Source organism: Mus caroli, unplaced genomic scaffold (genome assembly GCF_978045245.1).
Source record: "Mus caroli unplaced genomic scaffold, Mus_caroli_1 scaffold_1, whole genome shotgun sequence".
Lineage (NCBI taxonomy): Eukaryota > Metazoa > Chordata > Mammalia > Rodentia > Muridae > Mus > Mus caroli.
Window position 1 is genome coordinate 150,421,123 of NW_028227256.1, and position 24,018 is coordinate 150,445,140.

Below are 24,018 nucleotides of genomic sequence, written 5' to 3' on the forward strand. Positions count from 1 at the left end.
ACTTGGGAGGCAGAGGCAGAGGCAGAGAGGCAGAGAGGCAGAGAGGCAGAGAGGCAGAGAGGCAGAGAGGCAGAGAGGCAGAGAGGCAGAGAGGCAGAGAGGCAGAGAGGCAGAGAGGCAGAGAGGCAGAGAGGCAGAGAGAGAGGCAGAGAGAGAGGCAGAGAGAGAGGCAGAGAGAGAGGCAGAGAGAGAGGCAGAGAGAGAGGCAGAGAGAGAGGCAGAGAGAGAGGCAGAGAGAGAGGCAGAGAGAGAGGCAGAGAGAGAGGCAGAGAGAGAGGCAGAGAGAGAGGCAGAGAGAGAGGCAGAGAGAGAGGCAGAGAGGCAGAGAGGCAGAGAGGCAGAGAGGCAGAGAGGCAGAGAGGCAGAGAGGCAGAGGCAGAGAGGCAGAGGCAGAGGCAGAGGCAGAGGCAGAGGCAGAGGCAGAGGCAGAGGCAGAGGCAGAGGCAGAGAGGCAGAGGCGAGGCAGAGGCAGAGGCAGAGGCAGACAGATCTCTTGAGTTCAAAACCAGCCTGGACTACAGAGTGAGTTCCAGGACAGCCAGGGCCACACAGAGAAATGCTGTCTTTAAAACAAACAAACAGACAAACAACAAACAAACAAACAAACAAAAAGCAAAAAACTTTGAGCCTTGATAAGAAACATTTGTCTTGGCTTCATCCTTCTCTGGCTCCCCATCCTTTTCATTTCCAGCCTCCCTTTCAGTTAACCCAGTTCATCCATGGCTGCTGGACAGCTACATGAGGATACTTAAGAACTACCGGAAGACTTAAAGTCTGGTATAATCTGACTTGTACCTTTGAAGATATTCCTTTGCCTGAAGTATTGGCAATAGCTGAGACTAAAGAAGAGTAACCAGGCTTTAATGAAGAGGAATTGCAGAGTGGTAGAAAGATACAGCGATATCATTCTGGATATGGCTTTCAGCAGGTGATTGACTAAGAAGCTAAGTAAGCTCTTGGTTGTGATCTGTACATTCTCCTTAATGTTTCCTTATTCTCTTTGTTACAACTTGTTCATCTAATCTTACGGTATTGATTTTTTTAAGACTAAGTTTCAGTGTATATTCAAGACTTGAAATCATAATCCTCCAACTTCAGCCTCATTCCACCTGCTTTTATTTTATATTTATTCAACTTGTTTAGAAAACAAAAAAAAAATCCTTTAATAAGCAAGCTATTTTCTTAGGACAGCAGTGCTGTCTCGTCTGCTTGTCTTTGAGAGCACATACCCACATAATTACTTAACATTATTCCAATTTCAGGCTTTGGGTGGGGAAAAAGAAGGTGCCTTTGCCTTGGTGGCCCTCGAATTCTGCAATGTTGTTTAGAGACAGTGCCAAGGGCCTGAGTTAAGGGTATGTACTGCTCCTGTAGAAGATCCAAGCTTGGCTTCCAGCACCTATGTCAGGAGCTTAGAGCAATCTATAAACCCAGCTCCAGGGGGATCTGACATCCTCTTCTGGGGTAATGGCGCATACATACATACACACATACATACACACACACATACATACATAAACACACGCAAACACATATTAAAGATAAAATACTTTTCATAAATATGACATTGATTCTCTTTTAGGACAACCCTTCCATCCGAGCTTTTCTAAGTCGCCACCATAAAGGGCCACAAGGAGCATGTGGCATAAATCCTTGCCACACGAGAGATGTGTGGAGGTAGAGCTATTTGGGAGTGCTGCGACCAGGATGGTTGTGGAATGTGAGTTGAGCTGAAAGGATTCTCTCTGCAGAGACATCCAGAGTGAGCAAGCCAGAGGTCATGTTCAGACTAGGCCATAAAAAAAACCAAAGGTTGCAATAGGTTAGGTCTGACTTAACTACATCACAAGTATTGACTTAATGGGAAAAATGCTTTGTATTTTAACTTCCCCGTCCTTTATTTACTACTCCCTTGAGTCTGTGTTTTGCATTATGGTAACTTAAAGGCAGGAGGCAGAGATATTCTCAGATGACATTTCAGGGAATAATTTTATTCCTTAATCAATGATACTTCTTTCCAAGTCTCCTGGAACTGATTTCTTTAGCTCCATTCCTGCTCTTGGGAAAATAGAAATATCAGTATTTTTCAGCCTCTTGTTTGTATTATCCCAGATATCTGAGAAAAGCAGGAGAGAAAAGACTGGTAGATACCTCGATTGGATAAAGAAACGCATTAGTAGCAGACAGTGATTATTATATAGACTTTCCTCTTTCACTGTAGGACCAGTAATAGTGCTGTGTTTAAAACTGATGACCAGATTTTAAATTTAGGAACATAGTTCATTTGTGAAATGGGATTTGAACCACTAGAAAAATTGACAAGCCTTGAGTGAGCTCTGAGGTGAAGTTTGGAGCTGGAGAATCTTGCTATAGGAACACTTTTTTACATGGATGAAATAATAGTGTTGAGGAGAAACAGGGCAGGGGGGCGGGGGGGGGGGCAGGGGGCCCAGTGGCGGTGACAATCCTGTTAGCCTTCCCATGTAGAGAAGTCCCATAAAGGAAAGGGTGCCACTCCAGAGACTCTAAAATGTCATGGCTTTCTCAGAATCATAGTTTCCTTTCTACCAGAAAAACCTCCGCGTTCAGCGTATGACCTGACCCCGGGAACTGAGCGAGCCCCATGCTGAGTATAACTGTTTGCTCTCATTGCAAGAGATGATCCCTAGTATCATTCTGGCAGTCAGCTTCATAAACATGGAATTATTTGTTATGAGAATGTGCAGTAAGCCTAGAGAGATGGCACATGCTGCCCTCTCAGAGGAACAGAATGCAGTTTCCAGCTCCCAGGGCAGGCGGCTCCTAAAGACTTGCTCCGCCAGGGGGATTCAATGCCTCTGGGTGTCGTCCATGGGCACCAGTACTCACACGCACAAATATGCACACATTTGTAATTAAGAATAAAATAAACCTTAAGAAACAATTTGAAAAAAAGAAAATGTATAATAATTTTCAATAAATAAATAAGGAGAGAAATGAGCATGCGTGAGCTGACTTTACCCATGCATATTTCATGCCAAACTTAATGGACATATAAGCCTGCCCGCCAGAGTCGGGGTTTAGAGTGGGAAAGTGCTGGGTGAATGAGCTTCCTGGAGCCATTTGGAGGCCCACCTGTTTGGAATGGACCGCAAGGTGCAGGCAACGAGAGAGTAACTGACTGACTCCCTTTCAGCCTAAAGCAATTCCCAGCTTCCAGAAAGTCGAAATATTAGAGCAAATTATACCACCTAAGTTAAAATAAGCGCCCTAGGAATAGAGCACTATAAATATGAAGATACATTCATTATGTAAGAAGCGGCATCCCTAATTCTATATTTTCCCGTTTCTGCATCTTAATAACCATTGTTGAAATCACCATTATGGTTAATGTCTTTGGCTACTTACTTCCTCTGCTTGAGACACAAATTATTGGCACATCCTCAAAGCCATTCCCTTCTGATTGTTTCTTCCAGAAGCATCCTTTGTAGCTATCAATAGAAAAAAAAAAAGCCACTTAAAAAAAAACCATTGGTGTTTTTATGACACTGAAAACATTCGTCAAGCAAACCCAAATCAACAAACAGAAAGCAAACAACTCCTTACTCACTTTTCGGACTCACATTGCAATTTACAGAGCATGCAGTGTCGTGTCCAACTTATGGCTGGTAGTGGGAAATAGTTTTTTTTTTTTTTTAAACAGACTTAATTCATTTAATTTTCTTGTATAAAAACCCTTATATGGTAGCCACAGCTGGAGCCTGGGTCCTCTGAACAGAGACTCTGCTGTGGGTTTTCACAAGATGATCAGCGAATTCCTAATAAGGAGTCTTGGTAAACACAGTCTCTTTCCAGAGGTCCGGGGTCAGGCAGCTGTAGGTCTTGGAGATGGCATCAAAGGTGGCCTTGGCAAAGTTGCTCAGGGTGGCAGTGCAGCCTCTGGCTGAAGTGTACCAGTCGTCTATACCGGCCATCATCAGTAGCTTCTTGAGCACAGGAGCAGAGACAATGCCAGTGCCTCTGGGGTCAGGGATGAGACGCACCAGCACAGAGCCACAGCGGCCTTGCATGGAACAGTGTGGGACTTGCTACTGGTTCCCCCAGTAGCCTCTCCGCACAGGGACAACGGAAAGCTTGGCCAAGATGATGGGCACTCGGATGGCAGTGGCAACCTCTTTGGAGCACTTAACACCAAGATCAACGTGACCATTGTAGTCCCCAAAAGCGACAAAAGCCTTGAACCTTGTCCGCTGGCCAGCCGAGTCTGCTAGTGCACTGGCATGGTTTTCAGAACCTCATCTTTTAGAGATGCACCCAGGAAAAAGTCAATGATCTTAGAGTCCTTAATGGGCAGGGAGAACAGGTAGATCTCCTCCAAGGACTTGATCTTCATGTCCTTAACCAGGCGGCCCAGCTTGGTTACAGGAATCCACTCCTTGTCTTCAGCTTTACCTCCACAAACTCCGTGGCCTCGTAAAGGTGGTAAGACCGCAGTTGCTCGGAATCCTCCGAGGAGCCACCCAACGCGGTGACCTCCTAAACCTGGGCCCCGGGGATCCTCCGGGCCTTCCCGCTGCACCAGCATCATCCACCATTTGGTGTTTTCCCGAAGAAGAAGCGTGCGATATTATTTTTAATGTGTTTATCTGGCAGGATCTAGGCATTCCTACTACATGTTATAGTCGTTATTACAACAACCTAGAAATAGGTACCATTCCACTTGAGAAAATAAAGGGTTAGCGATGAAGGATTTGCCCAAAGCTGTATAATTAGCAAGTGGCTGAGCCAGCCAGCCAGCCACATCCTACCCTCTATGTTTTCCCTTTCCTTGTTTTCTAGGCAGAGTTTCATCCATCCCGAGCTGACCTAAGCTCTGCACCCAGCATGTATACCACACTCAGTTTACATCATGCTTGGGAGTAAAGCCAGCATCCATGCACCCAGCATGGGAATCCTACTAACTGAGTTACATCCTTAGCCCCAGCCTCCGCGTCTTCACAGTCTATCTCACAGACATTGTTAGGTATACATGAATATGTGCAAGAATAGGAAGAGTGAAAGAGACTAGTCCAGAGCCACCGAGATGACAAGGGTGTTTACCAGAAGCCTGATGAGCTGAGCCCCACCCCCAGAACCACATGGTAGACAAAAGAGAACTCGTCCCCACAAGCTGTCCTTTGGTTTCTACGTGCACACCTTGTCCCTCCCCAATAAATAAATGTAAACCGTTAATTATTTATAAAAGGTACTTTAAATTGAAAAAAGACAGTTCCAGGTTCACACTCTAAGTTTAGAATCTAAACTGTTACTTAAGGCATAGCCTACCAGACTGAAAATGTATTTATTGAACTGGACTACACACGTGCTTTCTGGGGGCCTAGAGAGTTGCCTCAGCAGTTTAAAGCATTGTGTGCTCTTTGCAGAGGACCCAGGTTCCAATCCCAGCATCCACACCATGGCTCAGAGTAGACTGTAACACCTGTTCTAGGGCATCTGATACCCTCTTGTGATCTCCACAGGGACCAGGTACACACAGGGTGAACAGATATACATGCAAGGCAAAAACAGACAGATCTCTGTGAGTTCAAGTCCAGCCTGGTCTACAAAGTGAGTTCTAGGACAGCCAGGGCTACACCCTGAGATCCTGTCTCGATAAAAATAAAAACAAGGGCTAGAGAGATGGCTTAGAAGTTAAGAGTACTGGCTGCTCTTCTGAAGGTCCTGAGTTCAAATCCCTGCAACCACATGGTGGCTCACAAACATCTGTAATGAGATCTGACTCCCTCTTCTGGAGTGTCTGAAGACAGCTACAGTGTACTTATATATAATAAATAAATATGTCTTAAGAAAAACAAAACAAAACCAAAAAACGCTTCCCTCCAGCCTCTGCTAAACAGTCAGTATCCACTCAGGGTTCTACCTACAACACCAATGATCAGCACGTCTTTGTGTCTTGGTTGGTACTATTATCTTTATTTTTAAAATGTGGTCTAGGACCAATAGATGTCTCAGCTGGAAAAGGTGCTTGCCATACAAGACTGGGAACTTGAATGTGATCCTTGAACCCACAGAAAGGTAGAAGGAGGGAACCAATTTCAACCACACACCACCGCCATTACCACTGTCGTCATCGTTGTTATCATCGTTGTCATCATCGTTGTTGTCATCCTCATCATATATTATGATGAAATGAAGCTGGTAATTGGACATAGCAGCCCATGCCTATATCCCAGCACTTGGGAACTGGAGGCAGTAGAGTCAGGAGATCAAGATCATCCATCCTCGGATCCACCACAGTTCAAGGCAAGCTTGAATTAAGGAGACCCTCCCACTCTGCTCTCCTCCTCCAAAAACAATAGGAAAGAAAGGAAAAAAGAAAAGATGGAAACAAACAAAAATTGAGCTAAACCAAATGTCCAAATGTGATTGTTCTGGCACAGAAACAAACCAAAAGGAGATGTGGTGCTGGATGTAGCACCAAGACTTTGATCAAAACTACCAGTGGGTGCAGCTGGCTGGCTTGGAACATACCAGCTGGCTGAACTCAGACCATTCATTTCTCCGTGCCTCTATATGCAACTCTCTAAAATGGGATGCACATAGAGACTTATGTGAAGTAAATTAAACAGTGCATACTCCCAGGCTTTCTGGGTGTATAATGAACGTAGCCACTGCTATTACTTTGTTGTGCTCTGGGCCGATTCTGAGGGCCTCCTGTCTGTATCTGCTTCTCCCTAGATGACCTCATTCGATCCCATGACTTTAAAAATAATCTATACTAGCGACTCCAAAATATATGTCTCCTGCCAAACCGATCTCTGCAAATGTGAGCCAGCTCATGTCACTTTTCTCTTCAAAATCACTTCTACGCCTTCCCATCTTGCTTGCCTAAACAACCAGAGCCCCGCCCAGAGCCTGCAAGGCTCTGCATGCCCTGTCCTACATTGCGGATCATTCCTCAATTCTTTCTGTATTCCTTCCTTTTCAGCCACACTGCGGCAGTATGTTGACCACCCCATAGGGTCTTGCCCCTCAGACCCTTTCTACTTCCCATTCTGCCTAGTGTGCCCATCCCCAAAGGCTCATGCTACATGACCCTTTCTGTGACTGAAGTTCCTGCTCAGACACTGTCTCAGCAAAGAGCCTGCCTGCCCCTGACCCCCTCAAAAGAGGACTGATTCCTTTTCTGTTTCTTTCCTTGCTTTATGTTTCTAGATATTCCGATTACTAATGCATCTATTCATTTTTTTAATGCTCTGTTGTTTTTGCCTAGAGTGTGAACTGATTAAAGCAGCAACCTTGTTCACAACCCTTAAGTCAGTGCTTGGTATATGGCAGGCATTCAATAAATATTTATTGCTTAATTATAATTATGTTAATTGCCCAGCTTCTAACATCTCTTGCTCTTTCTACCCCACCCATTTGCATCTTGTGTTAGAGAAGACACAAACTTCTGTATGAATTACACTGGCTCTTAAGACTCTTATATTGAAACCAGAAACTTTGGGGTCAGTACTTTGGCTTATCAGGTAAAGCAGGTGTCACCAAGGCTGATGGTCTGAGTTCTATCCCAGGGACCCACATTTAAAGAGGAGAGGAATGACAGCTGCAGGTTGTCCTCTGAGCTCTGTGGTAGTGCTGTAATATTTGTGTGTGTGTGTGTGTGTGTGTGTGTGTATGTGTGTGTGTGCACGTGCATGTGTGTATATGCACACTTGCACACATACAAAGTAATAAACTAGAAAACTTCTCCACAGTAGGAATTGATTTACTATTCAGCAAAAATTAAGAAATATGAACTGCATGCCTGCCACAACTCTTAGATAAGAAATAAGGAGCAGTGCTAGTGCGGTGGCTGAACAGGCAAAGGTACTCACTATCAAGGCCGATAGCCCGGGTTCAACAACTAGTTCCCACAATGCATAAGGAGAGAGCTGACTCTTGCAAGGACTGTTAGTGACTCTTGCAAGAACTGTTAGTCCAAGAAAGCAATACTTGTGCTTCTGAATCAGAAAGCTAATTACTGGTTCTGTAACGCATCCAAACAGAACAGTTGTCCGGTCTTCAAACCTTTCCTTTCCCCCTATTCATTTTTCAGAGTCTTAGCCCATTCATTTACTAAACTCAAATTTTAAGGCGTTTTCCCAAACGTCTCTATATCCCATTCATCCGCAAAGACTAAAAGCTACAAAATTTATGGTATCTAACCTGCCCTGCCTCATCTCTCCACTGCTGACTCTCTACACCCAGAAGTGTAGGGAGTCCCAGGACAGGACCACCTGCCCAAGGCTGCCAACTTTCTCCTAATTCTTATTTTCTTTCTTTTCCTCCACACTCAGAGATCTCATAAAACGTCAATTACATGGTGCTCTCTGTCTAACAATTTCAATGGCCTTCTTTTGTTATTCCACTGTAAGTCAGTGATTCATAAGAACTTCTGGTCCATTATCCTAAACCCATATGATGAGTGGGTGCACATTTCTCTACTACTGTTTGCCCACCTGTCCAGGACTTTTGGTTATATGGCCCTCCTTTCATGTTCACAAGCACAGGAAGCCGTTCTCCTGGTCTCTGTACCAACAACTTCTTGTCTAAATAGGCCTGCCTTAAATGTCGTCTAAGCCAGAGAGGCTTTCTCAGATTCGTCCAATCTGCTCTGTCAGAGAGTGAGTTAATTCAGTTATCATGCGGGGTCCACAGCAGCATCCAATAGAGAGTGAGCATCAAGAAGTAAGCATAGAGTGGTGACTGACTCAACTTGGACAGCTGATGTAGGAATTTTGTAATACCTAGCCTTACTAATTTCCCATTCATATCCGCCCAAACCCATAATTCAACCCACACAAAGGACCAACATTAGCAGAAGGGCTTTCTTAGTAGCCACAGGTCAAGATTTGGATTCCAGTCAATAGTTTAGAATCACTAAATAAGGGAGGAGAACAAAACAAAACAAAAAATCCGAAATGAACACTATTGAAAAGAAAACCTATCATTTGTCACTTTAAATATTAAAGCTCATGAGAAAGAAAATTCATAAAATCAAACATTTTTGAAGTCGGATATGTTAGGGAATATAGACAGGGAGAGAAAAAGTGAGAGAGGAAAACGAAATTTGACACAGAGAGAACATAGCCAGCAACCACGCTGTAAGGATGCAAGGGCACCGGTATCTCCTTTCCTTGTAGATAAACTAAGATGCAGTGAGGTGGGGTGGAGAGGGTAGAAACAATAGGGTCAGGCACCAAGACCAGTGACGCAAAAGAAGCTAGAGAGGAAGTAGGACTAAGCTGAGCCAAGGGGAGAGCAATACAAAAGCAGCCTTGGATCGAGCCGGAGAGGTAAGCGTTAAAGGGAGGCGGGGAGTGACGCGGTTTGCGTCTAGAGCGGCTCCTTGGAGTCCACAGCATCCACCGCCGGAGCCTCGCCTTCCTTTCTCCGTCTGCAGACATATCGAGACACAAAAAGAGGCAACCCCTGGATCAGTGCGAGGGACCTCACCCCATCATGACCGAGACCACAAAGACCCACGTTATCCTGCTGGCCTGCGGCAGCTTCAATCCCATCACTAAAGGGCACATTCAGATGTTCGGTGAGTCCTCCCGCCCACCCCGGAGGCTGCTTCCGCTGCTCTACTCTCGCCAATATCAGGGTTTTCCAAGGCGATTGAGCAGGAAGGCGTGCGCCCCTCCGGAGGGGTGCGCCGGCTGATCAGGCTGATGCCAGGTCAGCCCCAGCTATCCCCGCTAGCACGAGCCGACGCAAACTGCGTTTTTTCCAGGCTTCTCTAGCATGGGGCCAGATCGCCTCGCCGAGGGCCAGGGATGGGGGAGGTGCGGGGCTGGGGGGTGAGTGTCCTCTGGGGCGGGGTGGGGGCTCCTGGTTAGAGCCCTGGAGTGCGGTGGTTTGAGTACTTGGCGGGCAAGGGTGGGGATGGGGCAGAGGTTGGGGTGCGAAGAAGGAAAGAGAGGGGTTGAAGATAACGTGCTGTTTGTTTAGGATGGGCAGAAAGCTCGAAGGAGTTAAATGTGCCTCGGAGACACAAACGCTCGCACACGACACACCAGTGGCAGGGACTGGGGCTTCAAGGAGACTACTACTGGGCTTGGCTGGCGGTTCCGGGAGGCTCAACGGACAATGTTTGGAGATTGTAGCTTTGGTGGCCCAGAGCGGTGGATGTTGGCTAATGGCGAGGGAGGGGTACCACTGCCCCGCCGAGGTTTGACTCCGGCTGCCTTGGAAAGGGGAGGGGGCGGGGCGACTGCTTCTGGAGGTGGTCCACTAGCCGGTGAGATGGATCCTGGCCCAAGTTGGCCAAGGTTCTGCCCAGGGCGGCGATGACAACCGGCATCCTTGTGGTGAGTGTGAAGATGGATATTTGGATGTGCGTGAAAGCTCGTGTGTGGGGTAGGGACGTGTCTTCACGAGTTTGTTTTTTTTGAGGTTCGGGACGTACAGCGAGAGGGGGAAAGCTCCAGCGTCTGGGTGCGTGCACGAGGTGATTGTCCACGCAGGTTGAAATTTCTCTCCGCCGGTGCGGAAGCCACACCGCTCGAAGGCTGCTGCTTTAGGACCCAAAGGCGCAGGGTGTGCGCGCGTTTAGACCCCTGAGAGGGGGACGCGGGGTCACTTTAAAAGCAGAAATTGAGAAGTTATAGGTTGGGGTGATTTTTCTTTTCCCCTGGGACTCAAGGAAATGAGTAAGGGAGAACCAGGGCTCTGGGGATGGGAGAAGGGCAGGGTGAGAGTCCCTGACCCGGCCCTGCGGTGAGGCGCTCTCCACAGGCGGTGGTGCTGAAACGCAGAGCGCTGCTACTGTCTGCGGGCACACGTGTTTGCCCAGGTCTGGAGGACGGCCAGAGCTTTCCTAGGCTGTTTAATGAAAGCCACAGCATATCCGTGAAGACCACCCCAAATGTATAAGCCAAAACTCTTTCCTCTAACCCTAAAAGATTATTCTGCACTGGGCCTTACGGCTAACAGGACAACATTGTAAAACTACCCTGCACACAGGACAGGTCCAGTAGCCACCTTATGGAACGGGAAAGTTAGGACGCCTAAGAAGCAGCCATTCCTTCTGCTTTATTCTGTAAGCTTTTAAAAGTGTTTATTCTTAAAAAAAAAAAAACAGTTACACAAAACAAAATAAAAGTGTTTATTCAGAAATGTCGCCAACTTGCCTGTTAAACAGGGTGCTTTAGGTAAACAACATTAAGGTAAACCAGCAGCAAGGTAGGCCACACCCCCAGTCTTCTGAAGTAGCAGCAACCTGGGCAGCCACCACTTTTAACCTTCTTGTGAGTTCAGTGCCTTCTCTTCTACTCTTCCTCCTCATGGCTCACTTTCCGTTGGCAGTCTGGCAGTCGTTGGCAGTCGTATGCTAATATTGTGTCGTCCCCCCCCCCCCTTGGCCAGGCAGGAGCCAGCTTCCTTGGGAACTCTTTAGCTTTAGGAATCTTTAGTGGGAGAGTGGGTGCTCCTCCTTTTGTTCAGGGACTAAGGATGTGGAAAATCCCACTTGCTGTAGGATTAGAAGTGGGTCAGATTTTGATTTTGATTGAGAGCAAGGGCATGGTACTGCAGCTGGAGAGTTCGGTAGCAGCGATAAAGCCGGTTACTCAGGGGATGCTGACCAGACAGTTCTCCCGGAGCTTTGGGGATAACATGTGAAAGGGGGCAGGGGTGGTAGCAGAAGATTTTTGTGGATGGAGACATTTGACAGTGGCCATTAGTCACTTCCCATTGGCACCGAGGACCAATCGAGAATAGCTGTCAAGAACGCCTTCCTTTTTAAGTGTCCATTAAGTGTAACATAAAGAAACACAGAAAAAAGGCTGTGATGTGGGTTCACTCTGGGTGGAAGGAGCTTACCACCTAATGGAGGCATTTCCAAAGTACAGAGACATGTGAAGAAGAAGATGAGATATAGATATTAAACCGTTTATTGTGGAATCTCTTATTGGTATCTTTGAGCTTCTGTTGCATTTTGAAAATTATTTTTTTGACATCTATTTCATTATTATTTGTGATTGTGCATGTGTGTGTGCATGCAATGTGTATGTATGTGTGTGTGCATGCATATGTGTGTATGTGTGTGAGTATGCATGTGTGTGTATGTGTGTGTGTATGTGTGTGAGTATGCATGTGTGTGTATGTGTGTGTGTATGTGTGTGAGTATGCATGTGTGTGTGCATGAGTGCGTGTGTGTGCATGCATGTGCTACACCTTTCATATGAAGGTCAGAGGGCAACTTGTGAGAATTGCTGCCCTTCTACTGTGTGTGAACTGGGTACTGAACTCAGGTTGTCAGCTTTGGTAACAAGCATCTTTGCTTTCAGAGACATTTTAGCAGCCCTATAAATTTTTTTGTTGTTTTTTTAATTTCATGCTTTTTGGAGACCCTGTCTCAGTTTTATTGCCCTGGATGGCCTAGAACTTACTATGTGGATCTGGCCAGTCCTGAACTCAGAGAGATCTACCTGCCTCTTCCTTGTGAATTGGTTTTATTTTGTTTTATATGTCTTGATAATAGATCTCACTCTTAGCCCACGCTGGTCTCAAAGTCATGTTAATTCTTCTGCCTCATCCTTTGCAAGTACTGGAACAGGCATGAGCTACCGTGCTTGGCTTTATAAATTACTTTTGTGTGGCAGTTTCTAGTTAAAGGCTCTTCATGTATGTTTTGAACTTGTCATATTAACAACCTAACAAGACAGATATCGGCACCATCTCTTTTGCAAGTGGGGAATTGGTTTTCGGAGATTGAGCAGGGTCTCAAGGGCCCTAGGCTGGCCTCAGCATGGCTGTGCAGTCAGGGATGACTTGATCCCCTCACCCTACTGCTTCTGCCTCCTGAATGCTAGGATTACACAGGGACACCTAGTTCTGAGTTGTCCTGAGCTTCACCTCGCAGATCCTGCTTACAGACACCGCCACAGTGCATGAGCTAGGAAGAAGTGCTCAGCTAATTTGGTTGGTCATCTTATGAGCACTATTCCCTTTAAGTGTATCCTAATTAGAACGAGATTGACCATCAGCTTACTGAACTCTAGGGGGCGTGTTTCCTTGGGAGCTCTTTCTCAAAAAAAAGAAAGAAAGAAAAGAAAAGAAAGAAAGAAAGAAAGAGAAAAAGAAAAAAGAAAGAAAAGGAAAGAAAGGAAAAGGAAAGAAAAGAAAAGAAGACAAGCTACCCACCTACTATTTCCTTTAAAAAATGACTTTAAGGTTTTTCTCCCCAAGAACACATAAGTACTTAACATAATTATATTATCTTTTTTGTTTGTTTGTTTGTTTGAGACAGGGTTTCTCTGTGTAGCCTTGGCTGTCCTGGAACTCACTCTGTAGACCAGGCTGGCCTCGAACTCAGAAATCTGCCTGCATCTGCCTCCCGAGTGCTGGGATTAAAGGTGTGTGCCACCGCTGCCCAGCTCATAGTTATATTATCAGACTTTCTTTAGGTGAAATTTGATCATTGCGTACTTGTAACCCAGAGTTTGAGATGCAGAAGCCGGAGGATCAGGAATTCAAGGCAGCCTGCTTCATAAGGCCAGCTACATGAGATCTGTACTGTACTATACCTCAAAAACAAAACAAAACAAAACAAAAACCCAACAACAACAAACCCCCAAAACTAAAAACAAACAAACAAACAAACAAACAAACAAAAAAACCCTTAAATTGCTTTAGTAGAGCACCTGTATTTTTAAAATTGAGTTGCTTTCCAAAGGGGGAAAAGACAAAATATAAACAGACAAACAAAATCAGCATTTAGAACTAAAGAACTCACTTTTTTTCTGTTTTTGAAATGTGTTTGTGTATTGTTTCTGTGTGTTCAGGAGTCCGTGTTTGAAGAGATGTACATGAAGGCCACCTGACAACCTTGGGTGTCATCCTTAGGAGCCACCCACCTCTTTTAAGATAGGGCCTCTCACTGGCCTCTCAGATCTCCAGGGATCTGCTTGGCTCCACCTCCCCAGTGCTGACATTACAAGCAATGTGTCACCAACCCCCCCTTTTAAAAATATGTGGGTTCTCAGATCCTTGCAAAGAACGAACTTTTGATTAAGCCCTCCCCCAAGCCTCATTCTTCATTTGTATAAATTATACCTCGTACAGTTTTGTTTATCTGTAAAACATTTTAGAATGAGTCTTTCTCTTACTCTGAAAGGGGAGTTGAATTTATTTATCCAATTTGTAGACTACAGAAACATAGGAAAACATAGTATTGGTGACGAAGACAGTTGACAGCTCCTCATTCACAGCTGAACTGTTCTCAGGGATGAATACAAAGTTTTTTAGCAAAGTAAAACTATGAACTAGTGATGTCACTATGCACAGGTCGACCTCACTGCATCAGCAGGCAATGTGAAGCCTGAAGGATCTTTATGTAAATTCTTAGTTTTCATAACTTTAAAGAAAACTATACTGAAATACCATTTCCAGCATACTGATGTGTAATCTCTTTTTAAAAAGGAATACTAATAGATATTTATATTGATCTATTTGTGGTAAATCTATCATAGAGTAGTCAAACAGCAAGTTTGGGTAGAAAAGAAAGAGGTTGATCGATTAGTTTGGGCATAAAAGAAGAAAGAGATGGTTTAATCAGAGCAGAAATAATATGCTACTTTTGATGACTGTAAAATAGATTTCCCAGTGTTTCTATTTCAGTGTGTTTTTCTTTGAGTAATCGGATCATTTGAAATGAGCAGAGTCTGATTCTGCTCTCTGTGGGTGCAGATGGAATGTAGCCTCTGTTGTTACAGCTGAAATGAACTCGAGGGCCAATGATAACTACCAGAAAGTAAGAAAGCCTTTTAAGAGGCCAGCCTTGTCAACATAGGGTGTTGCAGGTCAGCTAGAGCTGCACAAGACCTTACTTATCCTGGGGGTGGGGGAGCATTCAATGTGCTTGAAATATTCACAGTATTAAATGCTCACTAAACACAACATTGTACTCCATACTACGGATTTGCTTGCTATCCTGTGAGACAAAAGAGATTTGGGATAAGGGAGAGGGCAGCAGTGGGAGAGCTGGAGTCAAGTTCTCACTATGTAGCATAGGCTGTGCTACAACTTGATATACAGCTCAGGCTAGTCTTGAACTTACCACCCTTCTGCCTTAGCATCTTGAGTGCTGGGATTCACAGCTATGTTGCACTATGTCTGGCTAACCTAGAACATAGTATAACTCATTTTACAAATCTACTTTCAGGGATCATTTCTATAGTTCATTACAAATAGCAAAGCAGAAGTACAGGTGTGTCGTTTGAACAGGGGTATATGTGAAAATCCAGAAGGAAGCAGTTTTCCAATGTCCAGACTTGAATCCACAATACCCTTTCATACCCATGCCTGTGACTGCAAGAATGATACTGAGAACCACTCTTACTGCTGAAAGAGGGAGCCGTCGGCACTTAGCTGGCAACAAGGACGAGGAGGAGAATCTCACAGCTAGCTCTTCGGTGGTAACGCAACCCAACAACAAAATATACCAGTAGAGCTATCTCCTGCTCAGATCAAGAGAGGGCCTTGTTTTTCCAGTTTTCCTGTACGCTCAGAACATTTCTGCCACCTCCCCCAGCATTCTCTTCCCTTCCCACTCTTTACTTCTACTGATACCTTTATTTAGATCCTCATTTCAACAGTACTTTCTCAAGAGAACCCCCGCTGACTCCTAAATAAGTCTGGCTTCCCTGACATTTGCTTTCTTACCACCTGATGCTGTCTCTGTGACATAGCTCCCATTTCACCTCCAACTCCACGCTATAATTGAATTTCTATAAGGAGAGAAACGGTGTGCGATTTAGTCACTATTTCCTAGTATCTAGCGCAGAGAAGGTGTCCCACCATAGTTGCTGAATAAATAGGAAATAAAGGACAGTATAAAGTCTGTGCCAGGCAGAGGGGCTGAGCACTCTCATGGACCGAGACAATGAAACAGTCATCAGGGGTCGGAATCACCAAAAATTCAAGATGCCTTAAGAGAAAGGGTACAGGGAGGAGACATGCTAGAGAGGCAGGTGAGATCTAGTCAGTTGTGAGAACTTGTGACTCGTGTTAAAGAAGCCAGATACCCCACCCCACCCCCGCCCCAATGGTAGTGAAGGGACACTGTATTGTTTTTAAGTAAAGAAAATATTCATATCTTTTAAATCAATTCTTAATTGTATATTTTGTTTGTTTGGTTTTGTTTTTGTTTTTTGAGACAAGGTTTCTCTGTGTAGTCCTGGCTGTCCTGGAACTCACTCTGGAGACCAGGCTGGTTTTGAACTCACTCTGTAGATCCACCTGCCACTGCCTTCCAAGTGCTGGGATTAAAGGCCACTACTGCCCGACTTAATTGTATTTTTAAGAGTTTATATTTTTATTTGTATGTATGTATGTAGTATGTATGTATGTATGTATGTATGTATGTAGTATGTATGTATGCATGTAGTATGTATGTATGTATGTGCTTCAGAGGCCAGAAGAGGCATAGGTTACCCTAGACTTCAAGTTTTGGGTGGTTGTGAGCTGCCTGACATGGGAACCAAACCCATGTCTTCTGGAAGAGCAGCAAGCACTCTGAACCCCCGAGCAGTCTCTCTAACGCTTGGAATAGAATGTTGAACATAGGAGGCTGGTGAAGGGAGAAGACGTGGCAATTTCTTAGACACACATTTCAACAACACAGAATCAAGCCAGCAGATGGGCATCTGCCCTGGCTGCTGCTATTCAGAAGGACACGTAGTTCCTCTGAAAGTCCCTGGGGGAGTAAACAGAAGTTCGTGTTTGCTGGTTTGTATGTGCCTCTCCGGGGCACATAATCAAAAGCACCAGAGGAGAAGCAGGTTTTAGCTGGTGGACAAAGTGAACATGAGTAGATTTTCCTTCAAATTTTAAAGAAATTCATACTCTTACCAAGCACTAAAACAGGAGAAATAAACAGTTAAGTTCCGAGTCCCTCTGTGGCCTGGTATGTCTGCTTGCTCTATGGAACACTCCCAGGCAGCTCCAAATGCATTCTTCAAAGTGCTTCACACATGAACAATGCTGAAGTTCGTCAGCATTAAGGAAATTAAAAAGATCAAAAGGTTTTTTTTTTGTTTTTTTTTTTGTTTTTTTTTTTTTAGTATGAAATTGGAAGATAACCAAGATCTTAAATTGATTTTTTTTTTTTAAAGTGAAGGCTGTGAAATGGGAGCAACTGATATATAGGTCACAAAATTCTCAAAAACATGTCCTTCCCAAGACGGTGGGGTAGCACCATCAAGCAGGACCAGGCAGTTCCACCAAACACAGGCTAAGCTGAGGGTCTACTAAGGGTTCTCCGTGGGGCTCTCACAGATGCTTCTGGGGCAGGAGCCGTGTGTGCTCATGATACAGGAAGACTGGGCCAGTAAACTCAGGTAGCTTGATGTGCTTTTTCTTGCTGAGTGGAGTGGCTGCCTCAGTGTGGACAGGACTTGCTTGTAAGAAGCAAATCTCCTATGCAGAATTCATCCTAAGCCAAGACAGTCTACAACAGGGCTCCTGAAAAATTTTCTATTTGCAGCTGTTTTTTTACCTAAAGACAATTTTTTTACCCAATCCCAATTATATAAATATATTTATATAATATAAATAGGGTTAAATAACCCTAACCCTAGCATGTATATATATTATATATGTATATATACATATATGTGTATATATATTTGTATTACACACACACATACACACCAAACATTTACTGATAATAAATCAGAGAAATTTATTCTAAAACAACTCTTTAGTATACATGTATTTTTGTCACTTTATTATGACAAATTATAATTATCTATAATGTATATAAATATAATAAATATATAAATATATTTAAATATAAATATACAAATATAATAAATATGAATTTTATTATTACATAGATGAAAGAGAATTTTCATGTTAATGTTTTTTGTTTTTACATAAGGAATTAAGACTGTCTTTCACTTGGTAGAGTGTCTGCATACCATTCAGGAGGCTTTGGGTTTGATCTGCAGCACCAAATAAACCTAGTTTGATGGTGCACTCAGGCATCACATGGGGAAAGGCCAGAAGTTCAAGGCTATCCTCAGCTACAAAATAAGTTTGAAGCCAATCTGGGCTACATGAGAAGCTATCTAAAAAACACAAAATAAAACTAAGCCAGGAAATAACAATAATAAAAAAAGCAACCAGACAAACAAAAACAAGGAGTTAAATCCTGACTGAGTATTTGATACTAAGAGGTGTAGAACATCTTCATGTTTCTGAGAGTTATTGCTGCTTTAATTTTATGGTCAGTGGTACTCAGAATTCTGCTTCACGTGCCCCCCACACACACAGGCAGAAGTTTAGGCCATATCAGGAATGGTTGGAAGTCCTGCCCTAATCTGTGATGGTTGGGCTTGCTTGTCAACTTGGCATACCTGAAGAGAGAGTTTCAACCGAAAAATTGGCGCCACCCCCTTGGTCTATGTCTGTGTCTATGGGGCATTTTCTTGAGTGCCGATTGGTATGGGGACACCCTAGTGGACAGTACCATGCGGGGGCAGGTGAACGAGCCAGCGGGTGCAAGCCTGTGGACAGTTTCCTCTGTAGCTCTGCTTCAGTGCCTGCATTGAGCCCTGCCTTCCCTCCATGACAGACTGTAACTTGTAAGCTTAAGTAAACTCTCTATTTCTTCAGCTGCTTTTGGTTATGGGATACATCATGGCAATGGAAAGCAAACTAGAACATAACCCCCAAGCCAAAAATTCATTTAACAGTATTTTATGAAACTCAAGCCAGCAACCCCAAACAGCAATATATTAAATAAAAAGTTCGAATGCAATACAGTGCAAATAGATACAATGTTGGCGCTTACACACAGAAGCATGACAAGAAGACCTGGGAAGCCTTTGCTTTCTGTAATTAAATCGTTATGTTTCTGTATGCAGCAGCCCCACAGCATGGGACTGGCTTGGATCTGCCCAAGGTGTTTCAGACAGCATGTATCAGTGTGACAGGGACTAATGACGTGCACAGTGCACAGTGCGACAATTGTGTGGTCTCTAGCGAAGTCCCCAGATGCATCATGGGCGAGTACTTCCAGAAACGTCTCGGATTCACCACACGTCTGCTTTTGAGTTAATCCTTGGCCTTTATGCATCAGAGCCCTTTGCCTGTAGCCAAATATTTCTCACCTTCAGCCCCGGGTCCCATTTGGGATTCGTTTAAACATCTATGGGCTGTGACCCAGAAGGCTGCTTTTCTTAGAGTTTTGAAATGAGGAACTATTTCTTGATTTGATCATAGTCTATGTATCTAAGCCTTTTTTTTTTTCTTTTAACTTTCAGAATTTCAAAAGTGAGGTGGGTGTGGTGGCTGTGTCTGGTGAGTGAAACCAGGTGAATTCCAGAAGCCCCTTAACTAGCCATCCATGATGGATTCCTGAGCTCCTGGTTGAGTAATAGACAGTATCTCATCACACACAGGAGTGCTAGTGCACTGGCACTTGTGAGCCACCATGTGGTTGCTGGGAATTGAACTCAGGACCTTTGGAAGAGCAGTCTTTGGAAGAGCAGTCAGTGCTCTTAACCTCTAAGCCATCTCTCCTGCCCCACCTACCTCATTCTTATCCATACTTAGCTCCGCCTGGAAGACCCATGTCTCATTTGTTGCCCAGTGTCTAGAACCTCCGATGTCTATGGGCCCCTAGCACAGTGCCTGGGACAGTGCCTGTTCAGCCAATGTCTGTTGAATGAATGGGTTAACAGACGAGAAAGTAGCATCATCCGCGAGTGCTCTGCTTGAACACATGTCTGAGCACCGTAGGTGTGCCCGGTGCCCTCGGAGAACAGAAGCATCCGAGACCCTGGGATTACAGTTACTGATGGTTGCGAGTCCCTGTGTAGGTGCTGGGGATTGAGCCTAAGTCCTGAGCAAGAGCAACAAGTGCTCTTGACTAGGGAGTCAGCTCTCTATCCTCTGTTTCCAGTCTTCACTAGGCTTGCGGTCAGAAAGGGTGGAGTCATTAGAAAGCTGGAACTCACTGATGGTGCCAAGTGTATTTACTGAGTACTGAATTTGACCCAGCCACTGCATGAGATTTTAGGAATATGGAAATCCATGACACTCCCCTCTGTGCCCAGGAGGATCGTCTTGTGGACGGTCTCTAGAGACAAGCAAAGCAAGCACAGCAGGTCACATGATCACTAGTCATCTGATCCCTAGATCTTGGTTTTCTCTGCCATAAAGGGACAGCAGGCAGGCCTGGAGGGCACTGGGGTTGGCTGCCAGAGTAGAAGGCTCAGCCTTAGCCTGTGGGCCTGGGTAAGAGTAGCTATGAACATCTGAGTTTGAACGTTGGATGCCCCGGGGGTGGTGGTGGAAAGGTGGAGACCGGCATTTGGGGGTGACAGCAGGCTAAGTGTAAAGGCAACAGTGTGGCATGCTAAAGAATTTCCAGGAGGCTGGCTAGAAGGAAGACTGTGAGTGAATGGGCATAATGGAAGGAGAGAGAGAGGAGGCAAAAACCAGGCAGCTAGAGGTGCCAAGGGCTTCAGACAAAGCTCAGCAGTTTTATTAATGTTTAAAATGGCATTTGTGTGTGTGTGCGCGTGTGCATGTGTACAAGTGCATGTATGACAGAAGCATGTGGTGGTCAGAGGACAACTTATGCATGCTAGCTCGCTCGCTCTCCACCCTGTGGACCCCAGGGATCAAACTCAAGCTGTCAATCTTGGCAGCAAGAATGATTACTCTCAATCCAGTGCTTTTATTGAGCCCTAGAGGGGAGATGCTGGGGTTGCCCCTCCCAGTCACAGGACCTGCACCCCAGATGTAAGCATTTCTCCTACTAGCCACCCCCAACTGAGATATGCGACTGTGCATTATAAATATTTAAATGTTTTTTTCTTTGTTATTTTTGAAATAGGAGTTTCTTTTTCTTTTTATCATGATTTTATTTATTGATTTTTCTGAAATGAAATCACGGTGCGTTGTACGAACCACCTCTAGCAATGAAATATACTGCTATACAAACTTTTAAATATTAGCCACAAAACTCCCCACTTGCCTGGTGAGAAGCCACACTCACCCCGTACTCAGTCCTGTGCCTTGCTGACCCTCAGCAGATGTATCTGCCATTCTTCTGTTCCCCGAGTTCATGTGACCCTAGTTATATCTATGATTCAGAAGAATTGGATATGCCTTCAACCTTCTCCACTTAACTTACAAGCAAATAGTTTGAAGACCTTTCCTTTAACACTTGTTAATTTGTCCTGGAGGCCTTAAACAAATAAGATATTCCCATCCTTGGTATTAAACTTGTTTTCTACTGCTGTAAAACTTATTATTCAACTAAATGACACTATTCAACTAAAACTCATTATTATTACTCAACTAAATGACACTCCACGGAGGGGCTGGACTTCACAATACTTTATATTTCAACAATTTCCCCAAATCTTCTTCTCTGTACCCACAGAGAAGTGGAATATTCATTCCATGGTGTGCCGAGATTGAGCTACATCAATAACTATCCATGCTGTTTTTTTGAAAGTATTTATGTGCTGATAAATATTTAGAAGCACATGACTCATAGGCTAAAGTACAAGGTCTTTAGAATAAAGCAGTGTTTTAAAGTTTAGATAGTGTCGTTCATTATAAACTAAAACTAAGACAATAAAATCGCATACATATAAATTCAAGTCACAATTACTTAACTTACTATGAGCCAATCTTGCTAAGCATCATTAAAAAGTTATTTACTTGTTTTGCTCCAGGGAGTCAGCGTTGATGTATAATGCATGACTTTTTCCCTGCTGGAAACAATGTTGATAAAAAGTGGGTAAATATATTATTTTTTCTCCCTTATTAAAATTCTCTTTGTGTGTGTGTGTGTATGCCTCCCTATGAGTGTATATCTATGTATATAGAATGTAATATATATGTATTATACGTGTGTGATCATGTGTGTTCATATGCATGTGTGTGTGCTTAAGTGTACAAGTCGGGTGCTGTCAATGGCCTAGTTCATTGAAATGGTGTCATCCTTGGTCTGGAGCTCACTGAGTAGACTGGATTAGGCCTGCCTAGTAAGTGCCAAACGTCTGCTTGCCTCTTTCTACCTTGCCTACCTAGCTTGTTAATATGAGATCTAGGGATTGAACCTTCCTGCTTGCACATTGAGCACTTCACTGACAGAGCTGCCTCCCTGAGGCTTTTCCTCTCTTTAACATAACAGCTCATCTGATGATTGGTTTGCAAATACTCTTACTTTTTTCAGAGCCCTGACTTTCCCTTTTGTAACACAGGGTGATCCCTGTAACTCAGAGCTTGGCACACAGCAGCCTGTGGCCAAATGTGGCCTACTGCCTGCTTTTGTAAGGGGTGAGAAAGCTAAGAGTGCCTTTTACTTTTTTTTTTTTTGAATGGTTGAAAACAATACAAAACGAGGGTACTATTTTGTGATGAGTGAAAGTTTTTTGGAATTAAAATGTTAGCATTTATTAATGGAGCGACAAGCACAAAGCCAGGTTCACTCACAGGCACATTACTTTGTAAATGTGTTTGCATTAAAACAGTAGAATTGGGCAGTTATAACGAACCTGAGAAACACAAAGATCTAAAATGGACCTTTATAGAGATAGGCTGTCTACCTGTGGCGGTTGGAATGGAAATCTGAAGGGTCCTTGTGTAGGAAGTGCTGTTCAAGGCCATTACCTACAGAATGCATTTAATGAACAATTTCCAGTCTGTCTGAGTCCCTAAAAAGATTCACTTAGGCAGCAAGTGTAGTTCCAATGTCACAACTGTAATTTCTCTGGCCAACTGGGCAAATGATGAAGGATACAGGAGGGATAATTTTCTAGCATTTGGCTTATGCTGGATCCTGATTAGCTCTGGTCCTTGTCGGACATCCATGCGCTATTGAACATGAATATACTTTCTCAGAAATTAGTCCTTTCTCGGCTCTCAGCTCTCCTTTTTTAAGCTCAGAACTTCCATCCTTTACACTGGAAGGTTTTAAAACACAGCATCCTTTGCATCACGAGTCTGCAAGCTCCTCTGGCAGGCAACTGCGGCTCTGCAGCCTCTCACCTCCCTCTGAGCCTTCATAGCACTTGGCTTGTCCCTCCCTTATAACACTTAGCACATCTTGCCGTTGGTTGTAGCTATTTATGCCTCTACTTCATTCTCCCTCTTGGACTTGGGACCTTGCCAGGGTCATCTGACTTTTTTTGTGTACCTAGCACAGCGCTCTGAGGCACATGGAAGGTATTTCACAAATGAATATTATACATTCAGAATCTCAGTATTTAGGTACAAGCAGTAGTTCGAGAAAAGACAATCGTTTGGCAGCAAAGAAATACAGGGAAGCAGACATTCAAGTAAGACCATGTTAGAAAACAAGACAGTTAGCCAATACAAGGTGCCAGTGATTCAAGGACCTCAAAGATTAGATAATTCTTGCTACAAAATGAGAATGCTCAGGTTAGTCTGATGACTCGTGGCTGTAATCCCAGCACTTGGGAAGCTGAGGTAGGAGGGTTGCCATGGATTTGATGCCAGACTGGGCTACATACTGAATATGAGGCTTAGCCTTGAGGTACAGAGTGAAACTATCAACAGACAAACAAAAACAAGACCCGAGGGAAGACTCTACTGGTAAAGGCTCTTGCTGCCAACTGTCAACCTGAATTCAAACCCCAGGACCCTCAGGATAGGAAAGAATAGTTATCCTCCAACCTCCTCATAGGTGTGTGCCCCAAATAAATGTAATTACACACAAACAAAATACAAAACGGCTTCCAGGAAGAGGAACCTCCTCACAGAATGCAGTCTTCCGGTGTCTGGGGGATGGGCAGGGAGGGAGGGTCCCGCCTGGGAGCTCAGTGCGTAACTGAGTGGCAAGGTATAGAGGGTGGGGCTGAATGCTGGTGCTGCCCATGGGATGCTTTAGGCAGATGCAGAATTCACCCTGGCATGGGTGCTCAGCGTGGAAATGGTGGGTTTCAGGAGGAGAAAGGAGTGAGATTGATTCGTTCACAGTTTGAGCACGAGGCAAAGGCAAGC

The 24,018-nt window shown here is 44.3% G+C and overlaps 1 protein-coding gene and 1 pseudogene across 2 annotated transcripts in view; one reads left to right on the forward strand and one right to left on the reverse strand.

The window, feature by feature from the left end:
• Positions 1 to 3,716: 3,716 nt before the first annotated feature.
• Positions 3,717 to 4,574, reverse strand: LOC110296254 (small ribosomal subunit protein uS5 pseudogene; annotated as a pseudogene).
• A 4,794-nt stretch (positions 4,575 to 9,368) lies between these two features.
• The window catches only part of Nmnat2 (nicotinamide nucleotide adenylyltransferase 2), a 161,581-nt gene continuing 146,931 nt past the window's right edge, over positions 9,369 to 24,018 (forward strand). For both annotated transcript variants that reach the window (XR_003837781.2, XM_021171942.3), the window contains exon 1: positions 9,369 to 9,568. Coding sequence is in view for 1 of the 2 variants with exons in the window: in XM_021171942.3 (XP_021027601.1) it covers positions 9,484 to 9,568 (85 nt within the window). In the remaining variant the exon portion in view is untranslated. The remainder of the gene's footprint in view (positions 9,569 to 24,018) is intronic.